Source organism: Brienomyrus brachyistius, chromosome 19, assembly GCF_023856365.1.
Source record: "Brienomyrus brachyistius isolate T26 chromosome 19, BBRACH_0.4, whole genome shotgun sequence".
In the NCBI taxonomy this organism is placed as follows: Eukaryota; Metazoa; Chordata; class Actinopteri; order Osteoglossiformes; family Mormyridae; genus Brienomyrus; species Brienomyrus brachyistius.
In genome coordinates, this window is record NC_064551.1 from 3,022,790 (window position 1) to 3,045,493 (window position 22,704).

Sequence of the window (22,704 nt, forward strand, 5' to 3'; positions counted from 1 at the left end):
CATTTAGGTTAGTCTCTTTTCCTGCTCATTTTATGCTTATTTAGCAGTGAAAATTATTAGCCTTGGCACAACTTCTGGAGCTGCAGCAATAAAAATGTCCGCTTTCTTAAGTCAATAAAGGAACGGCTGTTGTATTAGCACAAGCTCGGTCCCTTGATGCCGTTTTAACTACTAGAATGTCAAAGAGTGGTTGGCGTTACGGCATTACCGTCACCACTTCCTTACCGGAGTTATTGTTTTCACGAAAATAAAACTGCCGACAACCAATTTCGATACGACTGCTTGTTACCTTTGGTCCACGGTGGCTACCTTAGCTTTACAGAGTGGTTAAACGGCCTCATCGAGGCTCATTGATCACCAGGTAAAAGACTAAAAAGAGCCATCCCCCTCCCTGCTGATGGTACCTGAGGCCTCCTCCTTTGTGGTGACCTCCAGCCTCGGGCCGTACGTGCCGTAGCCCGCAGCCGTGAAGGCCCGGATCTGAAACACGTACGCCGTGCTGGGCTTCAGGTTGTTAACTGTGGCGGACGTCGACTTCGATTTCACCGTTGAGTAAATGCGATCCTTCTGATCCTGCGAAAACATACAAAAAACGTTAACACATCATCAAGTCTGTACAAATGGAGAGAAATGTCAAATCTTAAGGTCATTTTTTGTCCAGTAAAGAAGAATGGTCGCCGGGCTCGACAGCGGACCGTCAAATGCACGTGCTGCTTGTGAAGGAGAATGCTGCACAGTGACAGCGGCAAAGATGCGACCACTGCGGGCGTCTCCGAATGAGTTTGGGCCCCACGTGCCTCGCCTCGTGTTGCCGATCTCTAATGGAATGCCAAAGCTTGTTTGAGGGGAAGTCAGGTTCATTCCCAATTTTACGGCTTGACAGGACCCGGAATGTGACGTACAGCCGGGAACTACCTGGGGGGGGGGGGGGGGGGGGGGGGGTTTCTCGGAACTTGTATCTGATAAGAATCTGTGCATGGGCCCCCACGGTGCAAGGCTCAATCTTGTGGGCTAATCCACTTTCCCGCCTCCGTGTACAACCCGGGGAGCTACCGCAGGGAAACACAGAGGACCTCAGAGGGGTTACGGCCGAGGGGCCGTGGGGTGGGGGGGGCATGAGCCTGCTAAGCTGCTGAGGTGCTGCAGGTCTTACGCTATTGGGCTTAATCAGAAGGGGAGTGGCATAGAACCTATCAGAGAAGCACATTTTGCCAAGATTTCATATAAGTTAATTTTCAGCCTCTCTCTCACGCCTGCATGCTGTTGGACTAATACAAGGTATCGGAATCTTTTATTTATCGGCAAGAACTTACATATGTTTCATGCAAAAAGCACTCAATTAGGCAATCAAGACAATCGATATAATATAATTGCGTGAGGAAATAGAACGAGCATGCTGAGCGCTGAGAATGCGCTTAGTGTGATGTGGCCGTAGGTCAGTGAGATGAGAATTCCAGGAAGAGCAGCCCCTCACCTTCTCATAGTACTTGATCTCGTACTCGGTGATGACGCCGTTGGGCTGCTCGGGCTCCTGCCACGACAGCTGCACGCTGCGCTGCTGGACCCACTCCTTGATGACCTCGCTGACCTGTGAGGGTGCTGTGGAGCAGGACGAGTAGCGAAATAAGCGGACGGATGATAGAAGCGGGACAGGCTCCGCCCACACAAAACATCCCTATGAATAATCACACGCAGCCTCCTACATGTTTGTTCTCCATAATGGAAATTTCAATTACAGAGCAAACAGCGGAAGATGGCATTATCCAACTCAGTGTAACACCAGAATGGCTGGCTTATGAATGACAATTAGGCAAATTAATTTAAATGAAGTCAGTGGAACCAACAGCACTTATACTCCTGGCGACAAAGCCAGCCAGAATGCTTTTATGAAGGAGTACATGTAACTATAACATTAGCTTAGCATACACCAATTAGCCTTCACCCTTAATGTAGCATTAAAAAACTCTGCTGCACTCTACGTACTTCTGGCATCGCGCTATTAAAATCGCATGTGTATGGTGTAGAGAAAACTGCTTCTCCCTAGCAGGCCGACGGCAGGAACGGCAATTAATCTCGCGGCTTTCATTGCTAAGTTAAACATCCACGCCGCTGTAAGCGCCCGAGCGGAGTTTCACAGCACGCCGTCACGCGCTCGCTCTTCTAAAATAAGCGACGCATTCCAGTCTGAGAAAGCGTACGCTCGCAGTGGAATGTGCATGATATGAATGGAGAATTCATTGAGGAGCCTCACGCATTCCTGAGGAATGCAACGAGTAATCAAGGTGTTTGCCACTGCCTCCAACTCTAAATGTTTCTGTTCTGTCTCATTAGAGGAGTTTGAAATGAATATTAAAAGCACTTTGATGGCAAAGGAAGCCTTTTCCCAGCGTATGGGATGTAATCACTGTGTGAAAGCAAACCGGGAGATCCCACCCCAGGGAGAACAATATTACTCAGGAAATATTTTTTTTGAGTGGAATGGGGGGGGGGGCATATGAATATTAAACATGTGTTGTTTGGGGAAATAAAATATTCATATATGCCAAAATGCATGTAGCCAAAAACGCGAAGGCATTTCATTAAACCGAACGTTGATTAAATGATTAACATTTACAATAAAGACACACGGAGAATTTATTTACACCAATGTCAAAAGTTTTTGCACACATTGCCATTTTCTAGTTCCCTGTTACTCACCGTTTACTAAAAATACACTCCATATTCTTTGTCAACAAATACATTTACAGCGTGTTCACCGTTTTGAGTTCTTTTATTAGCAAGGAAATGTCATATCCTTCATTCATCAAAGTAACCTCCTCTAGCAGTTATAACAGCAGAGAAAATGCGATGCATTCTTTCTGCAAGGGACATTAAACACTGCTGTGTTTCAGGGGATGAAACAGATAACTGGCGCATTTAAAGCTAAAGGACAGCCTAGGATGTGACTCTGCCATCACCACACACCCAGTTAATAGGGTGTCAGACACGCACTGCTACACACTCTTTCCATCTTATAAAGGACACTTGCTTAATTCGACTTACATTTTCATTTATATTTGTTCACTCAACTTTCCGAAGCTTAACAAGAATAAAAATCTGCAGTTTATGAAATAAATGGAAAAATCGCGAAAACCCATAGTGTGCAAAACTTTTTGACCGGTAGTGTGTGTGTCTCTATCCTTCCAGCAGATACTGGCTTTAGCTACACACATCCAAAGGAGCGGTACAGGGAAATGGGTCACCGGCCCCCACAAGAACGCCCATCTGACCGGCTCCAAGGGCCTCTCTCTCAAAGTATATAATTCAACACCCTCCCCCCCCCCCTAAAATTCCCCCACAAACCCCCCACGCTGTAATCCTGCAAAAAACTGGAAAATGAAGAAGTGCATTCTCCTGGAACATGGGAAACAGAACCCCCCCCGAATTTGATGCTGAATCGCTCCAAATGCTGACCCCACACTAACGAGTCGCCGTGGATTAGCGCGATGCTAACGGCTATCCCCGGTGCCCCGCGCTAACACGAGTGTCTGGCCACCGCGGCGGGCACAAGACAAACCAGGGCTTTTTAAAGCGTGGCGATGATCCAGCTAAAAGGGCCGCAAAGGGAAGCGTCCCTGGCTCCAGTGGCCCGATACCCCTTTGGTCACACTTCGGTCCAGCGCGCTGATCCCACCAGGTAACTCAATCAGCCCCGAACCTCCCTCCCTGCTTTAAGGGCCACACAGCCTCGGGTCCTTGGCCGCTGTGCCACAGCTGTATCTCTCCAGCGCTGCCAACAGTTTAGAGACCAGTGGGGGGAGGGGCACCTGACAGTGAATTGTGACTCAATAAAACTGTCACAAAACTGTCACCGAACCAATGCTAATGAGCTGAGTGTCACCTTTTTTTTTTTATTACTCCGAAGCCATTGCTCATTTTCCGGAATTTGTCAAGTGTCACTCCCTTACATAAATGCAGATATCAAGTTAAATGCCTGGAGCACCAGGTGGTAAACAGCCAGGCCATCGGACCGGCTCTGGGCCGGCTTCCTCTTCCCAGTCCTCGTCTGGCGTTTGCTTAAGCCTGCTGCAGCTGGGCTGGGCCGTGCGGCGAGTGCCAATTACCCGCCGGAGATTCCTGCGATGCATGTGCCGAGTCGCAATTTAAAGTGGCGTTTGTACATATGAAAACACTTGTAGGACGGTAATTGGATCAGTTTGCGGCCTCGCTGTCAGTCACTCGGCCACATTGGCAGTTTGTTTGTGGAGTCAAATGTCTCCCTGAAGGTATCAAAGCCTTCGGAGGGAAGAAGAACAATAATGTGTGTGGGACCCCCCCCCCCCCACAGGAATAAAAATAAGGGGGAAGAATGACACAGGCGGGCTGGAAATGCCTCACACGAGCTGCTCTGCCGTGCAATTACCCGCCTCTGTTTGCAGGACGTTCCCCCCGCCTTGCCGCCTGCGGGCCCCCCCCGTGACTCGTGCCAGCCGCCTGTCCGCCCCGTGACGCCTCCTCATCTGCCTCCCGCTCCCTCTCTCGCTCATGTCCGCCTGACGCCTCTCCCTGAGCACGCTGGGCGACCCGACCACGGCGACAGCGCCGTATGCTTTGACTCCGCCTCCCAAGCACCGCCTCTCCGGCTCCATCTCGGCCCCCCTGCCTCCCCTGTGGATTGTTTAGCGAGCGGCTGGTAACAGCCATTAATGACGCACTTAACAACGCGAAGGCCAGCCCCGGCCAGCCACTTAAAGACTTTTAGCATACCTGAGGGGCTTAGCGTACCAGAAAATTGCGTAATTGTTATGGCTTTCTCAAAGTGACTGTTTGGGGAACACATTTAACAATCATTGCACAATATTAAAGAGCGTATTAGTGACCTTAATGCCATCTCCCGCAAAGTTAATTCCTTCCGAAGCCTCTCTCGATCAACGCCAACATGTGAAAGCATTATGAATCCATAATGGATACAGGGATTCTTAAACCATTGTCCTCCTTGCTTATTTGAGTAACTTCAACTCTACACTGACCTGATCTGAAAAAAAAAAAATGCAGGACCATCTTTAAGGGGGGCCCTTACTGTACGTTGACTTTGTTTGTCATTTAGAAATAGAATGTGTGTATGGCTCAGAAACACAAGATATATTAATAACTTCTTTATGATATTTTGAGACAAGATGGTCTGGAAAGTCGTGCTAAATTCTGAAAAAAACAAACAAACTGGAAAGTGATATTTCACTAGAACAATACAACTGGATCTCTTGAAGACAACAGCTTTACTTATTATTTCCTCCCGACAGATTTTCCGTTTCTTCTTGTGTTGCAACCAGGACCCGAATTTACGATCGATTACTCTGGGACTGCCGGTTTTTAATATGTATTCTTAACGGCTTTTCCAGCACAATAAAGAAAACATCCGGCGGAGCGCTGATGACTCATTGCGTAACGGAAATTCCCAGATGAGACATCACGTTAAAAAGCCCCGCTCCGTCGCAGAGGGGTGAGGTGTCATCAGCGGCGGGTTCGGATGCCGCCGATCACGCCGAGCTCTGTTGGCGTAGCTGTTGATTCCCAGTATGGTCCGGGGGGGGCCAGTTCAGGCCCTGCTTGGAGGAGAAGGTTTATTCAATCACCTCGCTGGCAAACGGGAAGCCTGAGAGACATAAAAAAAGAGGAGAAAAATTCCCCTCTGTGTCTGCGTGCCTCAGGCGGGGGCCAAGTGACTCAGAAAATAACAGAGCGATCGATGATGGCTCCGGACTCTCAGGGACGGGTGGAGGTGGGTGGAGAGAAGGGGGGTGTTCGGTTGTGACAGGGGCCTTGCTCATTCCATGACGGCCTCGGTGGAACTACCGAGATGTGCTTCCCCCCCGACAGCTTTGGCACCTCCGGTTAAAATCAGCCGGAGCGAGTCCGAAAGCAGCCGCGCAAGGCGTAAATGGCCCAGGCAGATAAATAATGCCTTTATCTTCAAGAGGATCAAAGCCGCTGATTTAATATGGATGAAGCGGCCGTGAGGTTTTTGCTCAGAAAGTTATCTTTCGTGGAGCCGGTGTCCAGCTCCCTGCCGCGATCCCGCACAGGATGGTGGATGTGTCTGCACCTCGGCAAGAGTGTCTCACCAGTATCTCCTTCGAACAAGAATACCAAACAAAGGCAAATACCTAACTCAGGTATACAAACATGCGATTATCATATATATCATATATATTTGTGGTTCCGCTACAGAAGGAAACAGGAAAAGGATTAATAAAAAAGAGTAAGAACAGCGACCTGCAATGCAGGGCTGTGAAAAGCTTCACACGGTGCAAAAAGGGGTCAGAAAGTCAAGACTTGAAAGCAATTAGCTGGGAATTGTTTGGAGGGACGACGGGCCTTTCATGTTCCAGCTGCAGGCCGGCGGCGTCTGCGCTGACAGCAGGAATACTAATAACCGCCTGACAGCCAGGGACTGGCAGCTCGTCTCTGTGCCCAAAACGACAATTTCATATCATTGTCTCGCCTCTCAAAGACCCCGTAAAAACTCCACATCATGCATGAGCTCCAATTCTCTGAATCAACACCATGATATCAAAACCAATTTCCTGTGCCTTGAACGTGCTATCACTGGTGTAACCTTAGGAACTAAATAAAAAATATCACATTGAAATGTATTCAATTTCCAAAAAAAGGTCTACATTTATTTTTTCTCCCTCATTTCACCCCTGCCTGAGAAATATCCATATTTTGAAAAAACACAAAGAAAAAACACAGACAATGTAATCCAGTGGAGCTTCGAGCAGATGCCGGTATCTGCCGTTCACTTGGGGGGGGGGGGGGGGGGGCAACTACACATCTCACGGGGGTCATACACTGTGCGCATCTTTATCGCATCCAGACATGGCAATTTGATTTGAACCCTCAGCGATCTGCTTATGGCGTCCCCCAAGTGCCGAGAGACTCCATTACGTAATTCCCCCATCAGTAGGTTCCCATGAATGACTGATCGCTTGACTGCTCTGAGTTGGTGTCCAGATCTGGGCCCCCCCCCTGGGCGGAAAGCCATCATCCATGAGTGGCTCTGTACCCACACTGGGCACCGTGCGACACGTGCAGTTCACCAGGTCACATGATGCACTCTCCGCATGCCATGCTTGCCCTGTTACCCAGGAAGCCTGTGATGCCCATACTGTATTTACAGCTATATCTCTTTAACACAATAAAGCAACACCAGTATGGCAGTCAGCAAAACAACAGCTTAGAACGGATCCGATGACTTCTTTATACATAGTGATTGTTCTAACTTTTTTGTCTTTTTCTTACCGTTTTTACCTGTCCAAAATAATCTGTAAGATGCTCTTTGACCATAACATTCAACTTGTTGCCAAGCAAATTGGATCAGGCATCTAAGTCTGGATCAGTAAGTGACGTCGCCACACTATATCAAGGATTCCCTTTATTCATCACGCTGTCCTGTCAAACTGAGGGATCGCAATTATCTGCTTTGCTGATAAACAGTAACGCTGGCCCACAGAAAGGGTCTGCAGAGAAGCGCGGACATGGTGCACGGAAAGCCCCCAATGTGCTGGAACGCCAGTCAGGACCACGGAATATACTGTATAAGCTTCGTTTTCAGCAGAATGTGGTGTCATGCTCAGCTTGTACCCGCAGTATTACCATTTTCTAGCTTAATATAACAACAACAACAGACAACAACAAACAAACAAATGACACAGTATTTATCAGTGCAGACCACAGATTGTGTCCTTTGTTGTTATCAGAGCCAACACATAACAAGGGTCTATATCCTTAAACAGCTACTATACTATACAGGGTTTGAAAAGATCTAAGTAGAGCTTCGGGGTGGTCGTTAGAAATGGGGCCAGATCTTTCTGGGTTGGCAAATAAGGCCAGCAGACCTGCCCAGCCTGCATTTGCCAGGACACACTTCACCAAGATAATCCCGGGGACCTGTCTGTCTCGTAGGCGTGCCTTGCAGCTCTTGAGCTCTTAATTGCAGAGTTCCCGAGATCCAAAAGTCAAGCGGACGGCAAACATGACTCATCCTTGAAATATGTTCCCTGTCCAAGACCCTTTCTTGTAAGCCGTTTAATAAAGATGGTTTTAACTACCTCTTGACACGGTTAATGTCACTGAAAATACACCCTCCTGAAAAGAAACAGTGTCCAGACGATGAATAAAGACATTTTCCATAAATAGCCAGTCGCTTATTAGCCTGTTGAAACAGCCCTTCCGGTACCGAGTAGCTATGAGGCATGTCTGTTTGAATAGAGGAGCAGCTTAGCCAGAAACGTCGCGGGTTATCGGGAATGCTAACCAGCCCAGAGGACAACAACCGTCTAATTTCCAGCAAGTACAGCTGGCGTGCCGCATTTAAAGCACTGGATGGCTATCTCTATGGCAGAGGTACTGAAAATCCGGATCTTTCACGCAGTGAGGTGCGCTCTGCAATCACGGAGCAGTCTGGTGAAAAGAGCACTTTTTAGCACTTGGGGCCACTTATCTGCTAAGCCAGTTCACCCGGCGAGAGCCCCCGATTTCTTATCAGCAGCCAATAAATTGTGCGTTTGGCTACTCCGGGGAGTATCATAATTTCAAATGAATACTCCACAGCTGTTTCACTGTAAGAGGGGGAACGTGCAAATGGCTGAGACTTGGAATAGCTAACAGCCGCCTATTAGAGAAATATCTCTGTCATCAGGGGGATGATCATATAAATCACTGTGCATGTGCTCTTCCATCACAACGCCGGATGAAGTCCACCACAGGAAAGGGACTTACAGGGGCACCGCAGTTCCAGTTGCCTGTCTGTGCAGATCATCCTGCTCGTTTGCGACCGAAGCAGCCCGTAACAGCAAACGTGCAGTAGCTTCCTCCTTGCCCGCGCACCTTGGTCCTGAACATGCACTGGATCCCCGTGGGCCAGTGGACGCTGACCCTCCGTTGACTCAGATGTTTCCAGGCTGCTGGACGCCCAGTCCAGGATCCCAGAGTCACCTTCAACATTTGGAGATCGTTATGGGATTCCAGAGTCTCGGGGCTGACTCTCTGAGTGTACGGGCACATGGCGCACGCCTCGGTGCACCTATTTCCTTTGGTGTGTGCGGAGGGAGGGGGCCGAGTCGACCTCACTGCGGACATGGTTCACTGTAGCCAAACTAGCAGAACTTCAAAGTGGAAGAAAAGACGAGGAGGGGAGGAGACTAACGGAAGCGTGACCCGGGATACTTCAGCAAAACACGAGATTCAGTCAGCGCCAGACAAAACAAGAAATGAAAAACAGCTTAATAACACCCCCCCCCCCCCCCAAAAAAAAAAAAAAAAAAAAAAAAAAAAAAAAAACAAATATGGAGTTTCCTTTGATAGGGAAAAGTGCGTTGTTTCTTTTGGGGCTGTGACCTCTCGGTTCAAATATCTCCTTGGTATGTCCTAGGGGAGGCCCAGCCTATGTTCCTGTGTTCCTACAGCAACCACGGTCGTCACTGAGCGATACGGCGCAGCACGATTGTATCAAACACATCCCACGATTGTCCAGCCACCATGACTCCAGTCCAAACTTAGGTCCTATAATTAGGGTCCGTTTGTGTCCAGCGACGACACACCAAACATGGGGACTCCTGGTTCAGCGATTATGTTCTCAGCCCGGAGTTCAGTGCTTGGGGGTGGGGGGATTCACGGGGGTGGGGGGCAAGGGGTCAGAGCCACATTCCAGTATGACAGCAGACCATGCTTAACCACACATAAAAGCAGCAGCTTGTTTGTGCTGAGCCCTGGAAGACCTAACTTGCTCGTTGCATCACCACAGACGAGACACAACGCTCCCATTACTCATCAGCAGCCAACCGCCGCAATGGCAGAATTGCTACCAGAGGTCGTGGTGACTAAGACCATCCCAGACACCCAGAGGAGCTCAGTCCTCCCCCGAGCACACTGTGAGCTTGCACAAGCAGGCCTTACACCCGCGTCTTTGTTTTCCTGCTCATCTGTCATCGGTGAGTGTCATGGATTTGCTACTGTTTAGATTCTCAAAACCAAATGAATGCAGCCTCGAGGAAAACAGATTTACACATTACATTGTTTAAGACTGTCTGCAAACTACCATTACTTCACTGACGCTGGTTGGACTTGCCCATGTGCTCCAACTGGGATTTCTAACCTCTGGGCCACTGTGATTTAGGAGTCTCAAAGGCTGCAGTTATAGTTAAATCTATTAAGCTCAGTGTTATTTTGCTTTGCACACCCCTTGACGGCCATTAATTACATACCGTCACTGCTGTATGTCAGGGCAATGAGTCCCTAACTTAGGTACAGAACGCCCCAAGTTTGCTTTAAAGTTGGTCTTTCCTGGGTCAATCCACTGAACAATTACATTAAGCTTTCCAACCCAAATCTGATCCCTACCCCCGACCCAGCATGAACCTGTTCTACTGACCCCCGAGGAAGCTGTTAGTAACAACGATCAGGTAAAAACTTGTTTAAGTCACAATTCCTTTGATATTGTCTGATTCCACCTGGGGCCCGGAGACTGAACCTAGCAGGCTGCGAAAAGCCCCGATTATCCCTGAACCAGGCGACGCTGCTCTTAACCCTGCCAGGGAGTCAGTTGGCGATTTGATCCATCTCCAAGACTCCGCTGAGCGATTTGCTACCTGCTAAGACAATGGTCCCTCACAGATCATTTCGGCCAAACCCAAAGCCACAGAGACTTCACCGGGCTGGGGGGTGGGTGGGGTAGCTGATGGCCCGCGACAGCTCTGAGCCTTGGATTGGCCGCCTCTGGCAGGCGTGCTGAACCACGTTCAGCCCCAGTCTGCCTGTTAGCAATCCTTAGCTGCTCCACTAATAATTATCAGCTTTTTAAAAAGGCCTCCATCATTTTGCTACAAGACCAGTCTTAATCCTCCTCTTAAAACAAAATAATGTGCATAATAATGCAGAGGAATGCTTCTAATTGACAGCAGGTTCTGCCACTCGTCACGTTTGACCTGCGACCTCCGAATTTTCACCACCTAATAGGTACATTCTTGCACAAATCTCCTGAGCTGCTGAAAGGCAGACCCATCCTCCCTGTCTGCCCAGCACAGATTATTTGGGGTAACTGTCATCTGTCAACAAAAGAGTTCTAACTGTTTATTATGGTAAGTGACAAAATAATGGATGTAGTTAGTTTAGGAGCTTCGGCTTCACATTGAAATGCTTCTCTGCGCAGGGAGAGCTAAAGCATGCGAGATGCGGGGCCTTTTCGAATATTCTGATTCACTGCAAAAGCGCAGATTGTCTATTATGACAAATGACAATGTTATCATTATCTTATGATAATTATTACACTTCAAAGGGATTTGGCAGCTTGCACAGTACATCATTTTTTCCCTCCACAACAGCGAAAACATGGCCACGTGTGCGAGCAAACTAAGAATATTAAAAATATGACATACCCACCACATCAAAGCAGAAACCAATCGAAATGGACTTTGGTCTCAGTAAGAACACATTAAGGTTTAGGTGAACTGCTGAACTGACCATATTAACACTTAATAGGTGCTTAATGAACAATGGAGATTATCTATTTGTATGTCATACATAACTTATAAGCTGTCTGTCACTGTTAATACCTAACCAATTAACTTTTGTAACTGCAAAGCAAATTGGATATAGAGTCTTAAAAAAATTAGAGTGGTTATGGGAAAATGGCAGACAGCAGCACGCTGGAGGTGTAATGTTACACTGGGAGTGTGTGTGTGACCAAATGTCCCCACAATGTGATAAAAATCAGTAATTTTGACATTGTGGGGACCACAAGGGGAACATCAAATTTTTAAAAAACTGTGACTGCAATCAGAAAACTAAAAATGCTGAAAGTCTTCTATTTTGTTTGGCTACTTATGGTTAAGGTTAGGGCTGGATAGCTTTAAGGTTCTCATTGTTAGGATTAGGGTGTTGCCCATAGAAATGAATGGATGGTCCCCACAAAGATATGAGTACAGGATTGTATGTGTGAGCGTGTCTATGTGTGTGTGTGTATGTGCTTTCATGTTCTCCCCGCAATCTTGAGGATCTGCACAAAACCCTACAGTTCTCCTCCTGTAGACCACCTCAGACACATGCAGTTTCTGTGGATTGGAGTCTCTAAATTGGCCTCAGTGTGTGATTTTGTGTGCGAGGTGAGTGTATCCTGCTTTGTGCCTGCTGGTTCCTGGGACGCGCTCCAGACATGCTGGGAAGCTGCACTGGATGAGCAATTATGGAAAATAGATGAGGAGGTTATTCCAGAAGCGTAACTAGGAGACAGGTGACTCAGTCGTAAAAATGCCGGTCGGACCAAAGTCTTCTGTTAAACAATGAAAGGAGAATGGCTTAAGGGGACGTATTGAAATGCACATCGGCAGAATACCGATTAAAACAACACCGATTTTTCGCTTGCTCAGTAATTCGAGTTTTCTGGCTCTTCCAACATAATAAGCAGGTACATTATAAAAAAAAAAGATGCAGAACTTCCCTTCGTGTGCATGAAGAACCTGCAGAAGCCAGGCTCCCACCGAAACACAAATCTCCGTCTCCATGTGGAACTAATCAGTAGACAGGCCCCCGAGTTGCATGTAATTGTGGTGTCTCTTAAAACGCCCGTCCCAACGTAAGCGCCGTTAATCAAACAGCACAATTAACAAGCTTCCCCGGCCTGTGTTTTGTTTATCTGGCTGAACTGCCTTAATCCGCGCCATTACAGCGAAGCACGGTCAGCCTCAGCATTCATACCCATAACACCCTCCTATTTCGGCGTGAGAAGCAAGTCTGGGGCTGGCTGCCCGTGCGACCAGCGAGCGTCCGCGACGACGGGGTGGAGACGGGAGAAAGCCATCCGCTAACCTTTAACCCGCGATCTGTGTGATTGTGTATGGAAATACAGGCATAGAGCAGAGGTCAAGCTAATGCGGAGCACAGGAGAATCCTGTAAGTCGATAATTAAGGAACGGCAGTGTGGGAATGTGTGCGTGCACGTGTGCGTGCATGTGTGCTTGCATGCTCACATGCATGGGTTGGCGCATCCTGTGAGCTAATAGGAATTGTACTTACACAAATTTTGTCTGAGGCCAGAATGAAAAGTGATTGGTTTAGAGAGATAACCGATCAGACTGTAGAGGAGGTGGGTCTAAGCAACTAGAGGATTGGTTGGTCCCACTCCTTCTAGTTGCTCTAGAACATTTTTGTGTAAGTCAAACTCCCACGAGCATCCTGTGAAGTGGCCTAACAGACAACGCAGCTCATGGCTGGCCGTGTTCGTCCCCAAAGCCTGCTCCCAATTAACAGAGCCGTGCAGTGAGAGTGGAGAGCCTTGCCGCCGTCTTTGTTTGGCCGCAGTGTTTTCTCCGGAAATCCCCAGACCGCTCTGTCACCCCTTAATTGGGGAACGCTGCCTTATTGTCATGCAAACGTACGGGATGTTGAGTTTAGCGTGACCCGGCGGGCGACCATCACACGGTGGCGAGAGTGACTAACGTGGCGCCTGGCACCTAAACTGCGCAAATGGCAAGTTACCGCTTACTGGAAACAGCTCTGCTGACTGGGCAGTCAGGCTTCACCAGGAGAGGCGACCCGGCCGCTGCATCAGCACAGCTGTTTTCGGTGAGTTAACTGAGATGGTTTATGTGTTTATTTTAAGATTCTTATTTCGAGGTGGCACGGCGGGTGGCTCTGTCACGCCACACCACCGGGGGGGGTTGGGTTCGAGTCCCGTCAGCACCCAGTGGGTGTAGAGTTTGTGCCGGTGAGCTGCACGTTCTCCAGTTTCTGTCTGCCATCCAAAAACGTCTCTCCAAATTGCCGATCGTGCGTAAGTGTGTGTCCTGAGACGTTCTGCCTAATGCACACTCTGAACACAGGTTAGGACTGGGGTGTAATCAGAAGATTGTCCAGAAATACTTAATTGCTTAATTGCTATCATTTTACAAACAGGGAAACCGCAAGAATCGTTTTCCATAATTACCAATTGCTGTCGTCATGTCGACACTCGCCTCCCATTTACGTAGGCCCATTTAATCTTTAATTTTTTTTTTTGAGGTTTTGTCTACCTGTTCGTCCCTGACCTCAACTTCATTTTGATATCTTGTAACTATGGTGTGCACTGCTAAAGCACGAATATATCATCATATTTCCCACCATTCTTTTATGGTTCCTCGATGTTACTCCAGCAAACACCTCCATATCACCTGCCAGACAATGTTACTACTGCAACTGATTTTACCTTTAATGATCTCAGATAATGATTCTAATTACAATGCTGCAGCATGCTGATATTGTTATTGTTATTATCATTATTATTAGAGATGACACAATATAATTTTTTTGGTCTGATGCCGATATTAAAGTTTTGAATACCTGCCAATACCGATACCAACCCCATATTTATTCACCTTTATCAACTACTAAGCATGAAATAAGATATTTGTATTAATACATTTCAATTAACATGGCAAGCTCTTTGCATGTAGTGTACGCTAAGGGAAATGTAAGCTAAGAACAGGGAAATGGTCACGTTGCTCCAAGCTATGTTACGCTACGGGAGGAAATCCATGGCCGACATGATTTACACAAGTCTGCTTCTTTGTTTTACTCAGCAGAGAGGAAAGGAGTGTGCACTGATTACAGCGTGTTCCAGCACCCACCACATGACAAACCACCTCAGAGATGAGAGCCTGACTGCAGTCACGTGACGGGTGACACCTCAGCACCACACTAGTCTGAATGGACCAGTGAGTTTTTTTTTTTTTTTTTTTTTTTACGGTGGGCTGGAGTGTCAATCCTGCTTCAGTAACAATGTTCACAAAACCGAACAGAAATGTTTCTTAAAGTGCAAATTGTGCAATCTGTCCCCAAATGAAATATAATACAAAAATCAATCATAGAAATAAAACTGTATACCCAAACTAACCATTTCTAGTCAAAAAGTACTCATAAGTCTCCAGTACAATACATGCGATTGGAGCACAGACAGAACTTTTAAGAAGCAGTTATCCACTTCTGTTCACGGTATGTTGCGCTGAGGCTACAACATTTTCCCAGTTTTTCAGGCTAGACTGAATCTCTGATGGAAAATCGGATTGGGTTATGACTCCCCCGCCGATATCCGATCCAGCAATTTTTGCTACCGATACTGGTAGTGGGTATCAGATTGGTGCCATCTCCATTATTATTACTATTATCACTATTATCACTATTATTATTATTACTATTATTATTATTTACATAACTTCAGGTGAATGCAGCTGCTTATCACCTGATCACATCCCTGTCCTTCTTTGGAGAATCTTAGGAAAACCAGACCTCCAATATATTTTGATATATATATACTTGATGTGGCACAAATAGCATAGTATTATACTATTACTTACGTATTAAATAACCACAAACTAAGTCTAAGTTGCATACTGACTTCTTGTTACTTCATAATTAATGAATCTTGATGCATGTTTTATCTCAAGTGGTCACTGCATTTGTTACGATGTCTGTTAATTCTGTAAACCTTTGTGAGCTACTGAAGGCTAGATTGAAGGAACAAGCAATGAATGACACGAGTGAAATGCTGATCTCCTGTTTGTTACTCACTAATGAATTGCGATGCATCTTTTATCTAAGTAGCAACTATTCGTTCATGATTTCTTTATAATTTGTACTTCTGCAGTAAATGAGCTATTAATTATTTGTGCACCGTCAAGTAAAGTGTTACCATTAGTACTATTATTATTATTATTATTATGGACTGAAATTAAGACTTACAACTGAATAACTGTTCATCACTCCAAATAAAGCTAATCTCCATGCAGATTTAGCAGAAGACCATTTTTTTCCATGAGTTCGGCAAGTCAGACTGAGGTCAGAAGTTCAGCTTCATCGTAACCATGCTGAGATACGCAAGTCACTCTGTGTGTAACGGTATCAAAACAAATATGGACTAAAAACCTGGCAACGCCAATACCCGTCAAAGAGAAGCGTTTCACCCAAAGACGGCCAACAGGGGATCAGGATTCATGGTTTAGAAGCAGGAGCCGCAAAAGCGAGTGTTTCTACTGATAAAGGCACTTGGATCCAAAGCTTAAATATCCCCCCGTGCAAATTAATCAAAGCCAGGGAAAAAAATAGTAAACAGAGGCATCCTGGGCTCCTACCACACTGCATTCACCACAATTTTTGGCAGCGTTACCCTATTTGACGGTGATGCCGTGTAAAACAGCGATTTTAGCGGAATCTAAAAATTAAATTATGGCGGTCTCCGAGGACATAAGTGTGTCCAGGTTTAATTTTAATGTCATTTTTTTGTTTGGCATCAGAGAATTATCTGGTATGTAAGTGACAGGATTCCGCTACAGGTACAACGTCTGACGAGTCCACGCAAATAAACACGCTGTGAAACGTGACGGTTGAAATTCGACGGCCGTGTGTTGAATCGGATCGTGATGGCAGGACGACACGCGTGGAGCACCCGCTCTTAAAGGGCTGGAACGCATCACAAAGCGCTCGCCCTGCGCCCCCTCGGACTGACCTGGCGTCACACTGTCATGTCATTCACACATTTCACATTCACTTTTCATGTCTCTGCCGTAAAGTCACGGCTGAAGACCGCAGCGCATTTCACTGGAAGCAGTGTGGGGCTCATCAGGTCAGGACGCTCTGTCTGTGATCGGAAGGTCGCCAGTTCAAATCCCAGCATCGGTGGAATGATGTCATCACTGGGTCTTAACCCCCCCGCAATAGCTCCAGGGACTGTCTGACCCTGACTACTCTCAAAAGTACATGTTGCTCTGGATAAATGCCCCTGCCAAATAAAGAAAAAGACACAATTGCAAAATAAAAACAGCCTTTCCTGTTGGCAGATCACTGCAAACACAGTACAGGTTTGCAGTTATGCACGTGTCCACATGGAAACACTTTGGCAGGCTTCAGCGCTTTCAGGTTTCAGTGATGAGAATTAACAGGAAAAAAAATCAATTAAACCTGCCGCTACTCAACCCCCCCCCCCACACCCTCCCCAACACACCTCAGGGAGTGTGTGGTTGGAGAATAGGGGGCGGGGGGTAGAAGCATCCTCATCAGGTGGTCCATCCGTGGGCTTTTGTCAGGGAGGGCACCAAAATAATAATGAGTTACTGCTAAAGACGGCGAGGACTGCGGACGGCCGGTGCGCGGCGCGAGCGGGAGACGGACACGTCTGTGCGCGACCTTGCGGCCTCCTACTGCCCTTACTGACACCCCCAGGCCAGCTGGATCTCCCATCTGTTCCAGTGCAAATTCTCACAATCCCACTGCAGCAGCTGTAATCTTTTCACTGTTCTTTTACGCCGAACCATTAAAAGAGTCATCGCAGATGTGTGTCATATACCCGCCCCACTTTGGTAAAAGGTATTAGCACGGAGCTTATGTACTTGGGGGGAGGGGAGAGCGAATGAGGGACTCAGCAGGTGCACAGGACAGACCTGAGTTTACACTGGGCTGTGGAGCTTTCTGTGGCAGGGTGGGGCCCGGGGGAGGGAGTCACAGGGTCATGTGTAATTACTCGCTTTCGTTCACAGAGGTGTCAACTGTGAATTTTCCAGCAAGACTTGCTTTTTTCCATAGCAGAAATAGTCTGAGTGAAAGTCATTATGGTTTCCAAATGTGATGGTCTGAATAAGGTGGCGGCGGTGGGGGAGGGGGGACGTTCAACACATAATTAGTTCTTCTCACTACAGGAGACGGCTTGCCAGTGAGACAATGACAGGCACAAAGCAGCCTGTCAGTCTTTTGTCTTCGCTTGTGTACTGAGATGCCTCGGTAGCTGAAGCTCGTGCTCTAACGTCACCGGGGCTAAGCTAACGGCACCGCTAACACCGGCCCATTTCAAAATGGCCCTGTTAATAAATAAAAACGCATTTAAAGCCTCCCACACACTACACCGGACCTCGGTATCCGAATCCCTCCAAATCTGTCAGCGAGCCTTTTTTTTTTTTAGCTGGGGGGTGGGGGCCAGGTTGTGTCTTCGCTTCCCGGTAACTGATGGCTTGATCTGACCTGTCAGGCTGCTTCTGTACTGTCAGCCTGCGGTGAAGACGGCCCTGTGCTGTCGCGTGGAGATGCTCCCTTTGAACGGCGCCAGGCGATCGGCGGATCGCGACCCAGCGGGGGTGCAGGGGGACGTCTCAATCCCGACGGCCACATGCAGGTGTCTGAAATCCTGCTGCATTTATTGGACACCTGTGACATGCACCTATATTCAGAGTTACTGCCTCTCTCTCTCTCTCTCTTTTCCCTCTGGTTCTACGACAGGAAATGAAACACTTTACCACCTCGACCAGGACTGGCCCGCGAGCATTTGCTACTCATAAACGGGGCACCAGGGGACTGCAAGGGCCCCGGGGCCACGCAAGGGCAGTAAAGGGAGATTGGGGCCAAGAGGACTCCCCCGCTGTCCGCGCGGTGACCGCTGTCATCACATAAGGAGATGTAAACGCACACCAGCGCCACGATGGTTCTGAATACTCAGCTCTGGTCAGGTGTCCCCAAATCACACCGATAAGAATGCAAAGGTCTTTCCGGACCATGTGGAAGATGAAATTCGGCTGGGACAGTGGCCGGATCCACATGGAACTGAGGTGAGACTGAATGGTAACCTTCTTAGTGCTATTGAAGTCAACAAACCCAATTTTATTATTATATATATTACATATAATCATTATATACATTATTATTATTATTGCTGCTTATCCCCTGACCACATCCTTGCCCGTCTTTGGAGAATCTTAGTAAAACCAGGCCTCCACTATATTTTTTTCCAATATATGAATGTTGTTTTCAGTAAACAAAATTTAAAGAGATGACGGCATAATTAGATTAAAGAGGAGCAAGATTTTGGCTTCGTTTGCTTTCCAATCCCCTCACAGAACAACACCCTTCCATCCTGACCAACAGCGCTTTAGCCATTATGCTGCAACACCGCACTCAAATTCTAAATAATTCTTAGCGCCGGCTCATTGTTCCGAGTTTATAACACCCGTATTTATCATCAGTCTCGTCTGAGAGATGAGACCGCTATCCTTAGAGACCACTTCAATTAGTACCTGTCATTCAAAAAGAAACTCATTAATACAAGTTTAGTGAATCTGAAATTAACATTAAGACTATTAATTTATGGTTTAAAAATAGTGTTTCATTTTCATTCTCCACGACACTTTCTCCAGAGGGCCTTCACGTTGCAGTGCAATGCCATCCACTATGTTCTCACAGCTGTCGCAGCTTAAAAGCTTTTCGCAAGGCAGGAAGCTTCTCCGCAGGGCACAACTCTGACTTTTTTTTTTTCATGTAAGTATAATGGAATCCCAAAATGTTTTTTTTTTTCTACCCCTGCTAAGTGCCGAATGCCTTAAACACACTCCAAAGGTGAGGTTTCCATATTAAAGTTCACTTTGGCTTTTTGTCACTGTAAACAATAGCCAGACTGGCACAGACATACACTCAAAACTCCGCTGGCTCACTGGAATCCGACTATTTAAAGTGCACCTTGATCTGCACACCTTCGGAGAAGACGAGGCCATGGGAGACCCCCTGCCATCGTGCAGAGCTGCACGCTTCTTAAAAGCATATTCTTAATCTGCCACATAAATAACACCCGTTCTGGAAAATGCACATTACACTGTTATATGTATGCAGAGAAATACAATGTAAAAGAAACTATGCCGATGTAATCCATCCATTCTCAGCAAAGAAAGAAGAGCTTATACGCACGGGTGAGGTTCGAGATTTTGGGCCCCAACCCAGGCCAATCCAATTATGATCCAGATTCTTAGGACCCCTGTCACTGAGGGGCTCTTGGGGTCCTAATTACAAGCCCCCATGTTTATATAGTACAGGCACAGTCAGCATCAAGCGTACCTGAGGAAGAACAGAGCACAGTGGCTTATTAATATTATTATTATCCATCCATTTTCCAAACCGCTTATCCTTCTGGGTCGCGGGGAGTCCGGAGCCTATCCCGGAAGCTATGGGCATGAGGCAGGGATTGTTATTATGAATATTATTATTATTATTATTATTAATAATAATAATAATATTAATATGATAATGGTGATGATGATGATGGCCCCTGACAGTGAGACAGTGCGGGGGAAATGGCCGCACAGCAGCAGCACTAAGAGATCTGGCACAGCCCCTCTCCCCCGCCACCCACCAGTATCCTTCCCAGAGACACACAGCACCTTGCGGTTCCCAGGGTCCGAGGCCAGCATAGGGCCGACTGGAGGGCGAAGGCAGAGGGGGCCTCACTGTGAGCAGGGGCGCTCATTCAACCACACGGGATTCTGGGTGGGGGGGGGGGATTTAGGGGGCTCGTCTGCCCGCAATAAAAGGCTGAAACAGGATACTTGGGGAGATTAATTACCTAGATAGGGCACGATAATGCCATTTAAATGGGAAAGTAATTAAAGTGCACCTTCCATGAAAATTATTCATTGCTGACGGATTGGGTGGCAGACGAATCGGGAGGCTTTTGCGGGAAGCCGGGGGTTAAGTGCCGGGAGCCCCTGCCCTGAGAGACCACCGCCGCTCTGCTACAGCTGTCGAACCCCACCGCTCTGCCCAGGGCTCATCGAATTACTGTGCGGAAGGAGGTAAAGAAAAGGATGTATGTGTGTTAGAGAGAGAGAGAGAGAGAGAGAGAGAGAGAGAGAGAGAGAGGGAGGGTAAGAGGGTGAGAGAGAGAGGGTGAGAAAGAGAGAGAGACAGAAAGAGAGAGAGATAGAGAAGGAGAAAGAGAGTGAGAGAGGGAAAGGGGTGGGACGATGGGTTGCCAGGTAATGAAAAACTGCAGACAAACGCCACAGCAGCGGGTTCCACTTAACTAGAAAATGACACCGGCTGAGTCTGGTTATACGGGACGGGCGCGGATCAATCCACCTTCACCCTGCAGCGGCGCTCTGCCGGAGCTCAGACGCAGGCACTGCGTCGATGGCCTTATCACTCCCACCGGCCGCTGTTTACAAATACACTGAGCCGCATTGCTTACAAAGTTAGCCGGCGACAGCGATAGAATTAGCACCTCCGCGGCTAGCGCATGCAGGCACCCGAGCATGTCACTCCGCCCGACGGCCATTTGTTCTCTTGCAACGCCCGTCTTTGCCGTCAAGACTGAGGAGAGCGGTTATATAAGTTATTCTTAATGACCGGGCGAAGCGCAGACTATGGGCAAGTCTTCTGGGGGGAGATTAGCATCACAAACATAGCTTATGACTAATCTGGGGCCCCGGCAGTGAGCCGCCGAGCTGCCGATTTCCCACAGAAAGGCTTACGTGTCTGGCTCTGCTCTTCTCCTTACCAGTGGGAGATGCAGTGGGATAAACAACTGCATGTTTGCTGAAAAAAAAATAAGACGTCTCATCCTGGTGAGTTACTACCTCATCTTTGTGATTAAAACGGATCTGTCCTAAAGATTCTCCATCCCAGTCCTGAAAGCTGCAGTACAGCCCATGAAGATTCTCTGCTTGAGCAATAAAGATTTATTTATTCGGTTTCCTTAAGAGGCTCAGGTTTATATCTAGTAATTATCCTGAACTGCTTCCAGGCAGTGGGGACCCAGTGGGCAGGCCTGCTGCCTGATGTCCCCGGATTCGCAGGTTTGAATTGCGTCCCGGTCCGTGCGTGTGGAGTCCGCATGCGCTCCCCATGTTGTGTGGGTTTCCTGCATGCTCTCTGGTTTCCTGCCACAGCCCCACGAAATGCACTTGGCAAACGGGCATCTCTAAATTGCCCGGTGCTTGCATGTGTGTGTGCCCTGCGAGGGACTGGCATCCCGGGCTGGGCATTCCCTGCTACGTTGCCAGGGGTACCGGGAATAGTGTACTGCGGTGTTTCCCAATCCGGTCCTTGAGGACTCAACGTCGCTCCATGTTTTCACTTCCTCTCAGTTCCATGCCAGACGGTCCGTGTTTTTGCTCCCTCGCAACTATGGACCGTCTGTGGGACCACACTGGTGTACTGGATATGTGGCTGAAATGTATGCATGTGTGCTTCCAAAGATTCCAAAAATGAAGGAGTGAAGAGAAAAATAAGACACTGTTAAGGCTTGTGTATGTATTCGGGCAATAACAATAAGTCAATAAGTCAATGAATAGCAGCTTAAACACTGATGAGATAAGCCCTACCCCCCCCCCCCCCTCCCGTATTTGTCTGCCCCAGCATGCCTCACTGCAAAAGGCCGCTCGACTCTGCAGCACACACTGCATCTGAATGCGTATAAATGTACAATGGATTCTAGCTGACACCTGCATTAAAATCAATTTAAACGGCTCCCCCCACCCACCGATCACGCTGTCTACGCCCCTTGCCGCCTGCGCACTTGTTTCTGCGCATTTCCTACTGCTGAGTCGGATTCTGATCCGTCCTCTATGCTATTTTCCACAGCACATTTTTCTTCTGAGATGCGATGTCCCTCAAAGTGCATGTTAATGGCTATCCAAGAAACTACAGCGACACGTTTGACCAATGCGTCCCGTTTACAAGCCTGTTGTGACACTGGAACCGGGGCCTGGGAGAAAGGTCTTTTGTAGCTAGTAGCTGAGAAGCAGCTGATATTTACACCGCAAAACTTCTATCTCCTGTAAACTACTCCAAATATCACAACAAATTCGCATATACTTCAGTGAAGCGTCGTTATTTAAGTTCGGGAAAGACAAACCTGGATCGCAATTAGACTTCAAGGAGCAATAA

At 47.5% G+C, this 22,704-nt stretch overlaps 1 protein-coding gene across 4 annotated transcripts in view; it reads right to left on the minus strand.

Annotated features, from left to right (window-relative positions):
- epha7 (eph receptor A7) overlaps window positions 1–22,704 on the minus strand; it is a 60,587-nt gene that overhangs the window by 11,766 nt on the left and 26,117 nt on the right. For all 4 annotated transcript variants that reach the window (XM_048986376.1, XM_048986374.1, XM_048986375.1 and 1 more), the window contains exons 6-7: window positions 1,475–1,599; window positions 405–573 (exon numbers count right to left, since the gene is read on the minus strand). In XM_048986376.1, coding sequence (XP_048842333.1) covers window positions 405–573; window positions 1,475–1,599 — 294 coding nt within the window. The remainder of the gene's footprint in view (window positions 1–404; window positions 574–1,474; window positions 1,600–22,704) is intronic.